Source organism: Manihot esculenta, chromosome 4 (assembly GCF_001659605.2).
Source record: "Manihot esculenta cultivar AM560-2 chromosome 4, M.esculenta_v8, whole genome shotgun sequence".
In the NCBI taxonomy this organism is placed as follows: Eukaryota; Viridiplantae; Streptophyta; class Magnoliopsida; order Malpighiales; family Euphorbiaceae; genus Manihot; species Manihot esculenta.
In genome coordinates this window covers 5,912,543-5,919,050 of record NC_035164.2, presented here as the reverse complement: position 1 = coordinate 5,919,050, position 6,508 = coordinate 5,912,543, and the positions used below count along the sequence as shown (strand labels likewise).

Here is a 6,508-nt window from a genome sequence, read left to right as displayed (position 1 = left end):
ACAACACGTTATTATGATACAAGACCATATGTACAGACATAATTATGATACAGGACTATATGTATGGACGTACTGCGTCATTTTTCATCGTCAGACAACCATTTAATTCCCTCCAGCGCCTGTGCAGACCTAATCCGAATATATAGGAATCTGTTACCTTATTAACCCATCAAGTCAGCTGAGCTGGGTCCCTATCAGTTGGACTCAAGTCTTATTCTGTCCAGCCTGCTTGCACAGAGTCTGGATTGTACTTACATAGATAGATCGGCATATTAGACTTTCACAGGATTGCAGTTTGGTCTTCTTGTATGGGCTCAACTTGAATATCTGAGATCCAACAATTATCAATACAAATTCTCAAAATAAGGTTATCAAAAGAAAAAGCATGCATCTTTTTTAGCTAAGCTGGTCTTTTTCAGTAAAAGTTTATATTTATTTTTGGGTTGACGCAGTCTAACACTTGTTTTTCATGGTGACATTTAGGGATGAAAACCATTCAGATATTTTCGGCCACCGATCTGATTGAGCTATAATAAAACCTGTTTGAGATTTTATGATCATATTTAAGGTGAGTTTGGATTTAAAAATATTAATATTCTCAATGAGTTTAGCTTTATGCATTGGGTGTCATTGACCGAATCCATTCATTAGTATAAAGCATATGTCTTATAATAATATTTATAAATTATTTTTTATATATTTCATTTAAAAATTAAATATTGTTTTAGAAATATTAAATTTTTAAATGAAAATAATTAATGAAAATTGTTTTACATAAATTATTATTTAAAATATATAAGATTAAAGGCATTAAGATTTTATTTGGATGATAATAATAAAGTTTTAAGCTGTTTAAATAATTTAAAATAATTTTTAATTAGATTTAAAATGAATTCAAATATTAATAATATTAATCAAATTTAAATTTTAATAAAATGATTTTTGCAAGCACTCAACCTATTTTCGTCTCTAGTGACATTGTTCTTTTTTCCCTGTATCTTGGACAACTGTTCATTTTTCATGCATATCCTTTCTCACCAAGGAAAAATCTCATATTTCCAGATTATTGAACTGTTCATTTTGTATAATTTTCAGAAACAAATGACAATGAGAATATTTTACAAGAAAAATTCCATACACTTCACATCTAAATCTAAATGCTTTCTTGTTGGCTAAGCACTCAAGTATAATGGGAATTTTGAAATGATAAATGTAGAACCAATGCTGCATTGAACTGGCTAAACTGCAAACTAATCAAGTTACCTTTTCGTTTTTGCGTCTGTGTTGTCGAGCCTTGATGATGATTGTGATCCACCGCCTAGTGCAGCAGCAGCAGATTCAACGTGTGTAAGAAGATATTCGTAAATCTTCTTCCTAAGTCTGTCCACTGTCTCTGATGAAACATGGGGTGTTTCTCCTTCATCCTTGTTTGAACCCATCCCATCTAACCAGTCATTCACACTCTTCAGCTGAGTCAACATGCCTGCTATTTGACTATTATCTGACAAAGTTGAGGAATCCACGTCGGCATCCAAGAATCTATCAACAAATCCCAGGAACCAATCCTGGGATTCCATTTGCAACATTTCAGCCAAGTCCACGGCCTCGTCAAGGCCGCTTCCTCTGGTCCACTCAGGTGGAGGTTGGTGCGGCATCTTCTGACTGACGGCAGAATTATCCCCTGATTTGCGAAAAGCTCCTGTGGCTACAAGCTTGGAGCCAACAGATGGACGGGTTTTCCCTTGAGTTTTTGTTGATGGATTCTTCGAAGAATTTTCAAGGACTAAAACAGGTTGATTACTAGCGGTAGTCTTTTGGCCTTGCGTGGGAGCTGAAGTTGTTCCTTTTGTAAATACAGAAAAAGATGACAGATTGGTGGCCAATGCAGCTTGAACCCAAGAGGCTGCACATTTGCGTCTCTCTGATGTGATCTTTAGTACTTCTTCTGATGGGTTGTCATCAGGATCTGGAGATGAATCAACTGTAATAGTTTTAGACAGAGAATCGGCTATTGTGCGAGCATTATTCAAGCTTGCATGGAGGGTCAAGAACTGCTCCACAGCAGGTTGTGGGTTATCTTCTTTAGCAGAGGAGGTTAGCTCAGAGTATATGCTGCAAAAATGAAGAAAAAAGAATCAAGAAATAAAACTTTAAGCAAATTGTAGATATATCCAAAAAATTATGTATATATTGTACAGAGAAACCTAAAATAAGATGACCTTCAGAAATACATTAGTTCTCAAATGCAAACATCAGAAAAGATCCTCATTCTTATCGATTAAATTTCAGCATAGAGATGGTCTTATACTTGTCCACACGTTCAAGTTTACTAAAATTTGTGCAAGGGATAGAACTAGAGATACAAATTAGAACTTTTAGGTTGAGAAATCCCTTAATAGTTGACACTACAATCAAATTTAACTCGCTTTGTTTCCTTCCATGGTGAATCTGTCATAACGAACTGAGAAAACTTCACTTCCATGCCATCGCCTAACATTGCTGAATTGGAATTGGTCGCACAAACTTCCCATATTGCTAAAACAGTGGTATTATTTAAATGAATTCCCTCTTTCTTCTTGAACTACAGTCCTTTTAGGATATCTAGGGACTCCACACTCCAACACTTCCTTTCCATTGCTACAGTAAATTTGAACCCTCCTCCTCCAATAAGTTTATACAAAGCAAATGTTCAGTGAATGATGCTAAATTTTCCTTTCTCCCACTTTCCTCTCCAAAACATAGGGATTATGAAATTTGCACAACGTATGGTTCTTTACAAGCAAATGAAATGACAAACATAACTCAACCACATATGTTCAGTATCATGGTTTCATTATGAAAAATAACTGTAGCTGTGATAGTCGTCCATGATGTCGAGTTAGGCACCATTGTCCATCTCTATCTAGGTGGACAAGACATTTTTGTGATTGCTCAGCAATCAGTTTGAAAACCACAGCTTCACTCATTTTATGATCTTCTCATTTCATTTAGACATTCAGCAATAGCATCAGAATCTAGAAGGAAAATGATTCCTTACTTTCATATTTCAAAATTCAACCAAAGGAATAACAGCCACTCCAGTTACCTTAATAGTTTCCTTCTCTAGTTAGGTAGCTTCCATACTACAATGGACACTGATGCTTTATAATCTTAATGTAACTTATTTCCATCTACAATTTGATTCTATTCCATAACTTTGCATGGAGTGGTAGAAAGGATCTTCAATCATTACACCTTCCATTGGATGATGCAACTTGCCAATAGTTACGTTGAATGGCGAAAAAGAATTGGCGCGGCTAAACTTAACCTATTGGGATAAAGACTAAGCTGAGTTGAATTGAATTGAATTGAGATCAGTGTTTTTAAAATTGAACCAGTTAGTATCAACTGATTCAACTTGGTGAAAAAATGGTCATAAAATTTTAGAAGTTAGGGAAACAAATATTTAAATACTGTCAAGAAAAAAAAAAGTAACAAGATAAACACAAAAGTCACTGAAAAGAAAAATAAATAAAACTAAACCAATTGTACTCCAGTTAGAAATTTAGCTGGTCCAACTAGCTGTTCTTGTCTGGCTTTCACTTGTTGAGAATACTTTTCTATGGTATCGTGTATAGCATTGGTCATTGGCAACTTTTCAAAATAGATTGCTTCTCCTTGGAAAGTATCTAAATGACCAAAAAACAACTGTACTTCAAGGTGTTCTAAAATGTAGCTTTTAAAAAAAAACTTATCAATTTGGTCATCTACTTCATTGGGGTAACAAAATTACTACACTTACTATAGAGTTAAGCAATGATAACAGTAAGTTGACATGGCATGATTGTAAGCTCTCTCTCTCTCTCTCTCTCTCTCGAGCGACAATGAGGCCAAGATAAAATAAAGTGAGGAATTGAAACCAAAGCAGATAATTAAGAAGGTGGAGTTAATGCATTTCTCGAAATCTTAAAAAGAAACTGAAGAAATTTCAACTCTATAAATAATAGAATGTCTACATGACTCCTAACCTAATGCCCAGCACCAAACCCTCCCTCCTCTCTTCTGATTGGAGAGAAAGACAGGGAAACTGAGTCACAAAATCGACAAAGTACCATAATATCCATGACTCCTAATTCCCTGCAATATCCCGTCCTCCTCTCTTCTGTTTGGAGAGAGAGTGTCACATATTATAGGAAAAGCGTAAAGTTAATAAGAAGTTAGTTGAGAATTAGTTGAATGCTGTCATGTATTCTAGGAAGAAATATAGAAACAAGAGGGATTTAAATGTATAGCAGGGAATATTACAGCTATTTAGGTTGTTATAGCTAGTAGTGAGGTTGTTATATCTATGAGTGTACAGCTGTCAAGTTAGTTACTGAGAAATAGTGTATATCTCAGCACAGCACACATGCAAGGGCATTCCATTTTCATCAATACATGTACACCTTACCTCCTTCCCTCTAAAACCTTCTTCTCTATCCAAACAGTCACTTCTTCTCTATTTCTCTCTATTCTGCCTTATTTCAACCTGTTAGAGCTATTGCCCTAACAAGTCCCTTGGCGAGAAAGGTTGTCTGGGCAGTTATTCTGTTGTGAGCAGTTAATTCCAGCTGCTATATGTGCTGAGAAGAGTCTTCCACGAGATTATACAAGAATTATCAGAAATAGTATCTCTCTCTCTCTATTCTCTCTTTACCTCCATCTCCCTATTCTCTATTCTTATCTCTTCCTACCTCTCTTTATTCTTCTTCTAGCATTCGGTCTGTTAGGTATCCTAAACCCTAACGGAGAGACAGAACAAGGAGATAGTTCTGGGACAACTAAGTCACGAAATGAACAAAGTACCATAATCTATTATTGCATTTTAGCATGCAGGGGAGGAGGAGAATTTGTTGATGTATTTTAGGATGCGGGAGAGAAGGGGAGGAGGAGAACACTGCCTTTAACACATCCATAGAAATATCTTTAGCAAAGCAACAACTATATGCTAGTATATTTCTGCAATATTATATATTCAAATACTTGAACCACATATAGATTTACACAAATAGATGGAACAAGAAAAATCTTATGGGATTAGTTGCAAATTATGGATGAAACACTTCATAATCAACATTCTTTCAACACATTCTTTTGCGTACTTATATGCAACAATTCTAGTGCAATTATGCAAAAATAAAGCATAAAGAAAGCATCACCTATACGTTTCTGCTGTCAATTGACAGCAGAAGAGAGGGAAGAATCACAAAGAATTAGAACAGGTAAAAAATAAAAAAGCATTTTTTTAAAAAAGAATGAAACTAGAAAAGATAAACAACAGTATGTGCAACCAAAAATTCTTAGCACTCCACATTTACAGCATATGCCATGAAAACTATTTTTTTTTATATATTTTGATGAAGTATACAAAAATTCTATCATTAAGCTATTGTGTCCCCTATCTAGACCATTCGAATTATGTAAGGGATGTCCCTGATATTTTAATTCTGTTTTCAAGAATGCATGGTACCGGTTCATGGTCAATTATGTAAAGAACCTAAACACTGAAGCAGACAAAATATTCCATTTCAAAAAAACTAACTGCAAAAGCCCAAGAAAATGTGGGCCTACATGAAATAAGCATTGTTCTTTATCCAAGGAAGAGTAATACATTTTAAGAGAATTTTTTTGGATTGTAATTGATTATGATGTTAAATCATAGTGAATAGATATTATATATTTAGTTAGCTTCTTAACTATTTGCTTTCTACGAATTGTGGTCCTATATAGCAAATTGATGGATGGCTCATAGTTACCTAAATCGTGGTACTCTCAAGTCATGGCAAGGGTATGTTTTATGTGGTATGCGGTATGTCAAAGAATAAAATATAGGATACATGGGGGTAGGCTTAATAGATACGTTAATTCGATTAGTTGTACTTTTAGTTGATTGCGCCAATTTAATTTGGGGCAGGTAAATTATGTTTATGCAATATAATATAATGTTCACATAATTAAATATATGACTAATAATTGATAATATTTATATTTTCTAAAAATATTTTAAAGTTTAACTAATAAAATAGTAATTTATACTATCAAGTTAATATTGCCACCTATTCCACTAGCATTTAAATCTACTATCTGTATCTTAAAATCTTTTAGAATGTATTTTCTTCTTTTATTTTTCCTTTGTTATAGCCCTTCCACCTTTTTGTTTCTTGTTGGAACATCTATTTTGGTGACCCGTATCGCGTCTTCCAATGATTTGGGATGCAAATCGCATTTCGGTAGGAAGTATTTGGAATGCAGTTGGTAGGAGGGTTGAGAGAATCCTGTAACCATGGGATGGCTTGCTAAATGGCATTGAGGAAAACACAAGATCACAATTTCAAACTATAAATATTTAATCAGGATTTCACATTTAGTTTTTTCAAACTATGTACCTAGGATCCTCAAGTACAAGCAAATCCATGTGAAGTACTGTAGGAAAAGCTAAACTATTAGAGATCTCTTGTATAATAATATCATTTGATAGGAAAAACAGCTC

General features: G+C 34.3%; 1 protein-coding gene across 1 annotated transcript; it reads right to left on the bottom strand.

Annotated features, from left to right (window-relative positions):
- Positions 1 to 1,259: 1,259 nt before the first annotated feature.
- LOC122723435 lies at positions 1,260 to 2,966 on the bottom strand. Its single transcript, XM_043955580.1, has 2 exons — positions 2,887 to 2,966; positions 1,260 to 2,112 (listed from the first exon to the last, which is right to left on the bottom strand). The coding sequence occupies exons 1-2, from the start codon at positions 2,964 to 2,966 to the stop codon at positions 1,260 to 1,262; spliced, it is 933 nt and encodes a 310-aa protein (XP_043811515.1).
- Between the last annotated feature and the right edge of the window lie 3,542 nt (positions 2,967 to 6,508).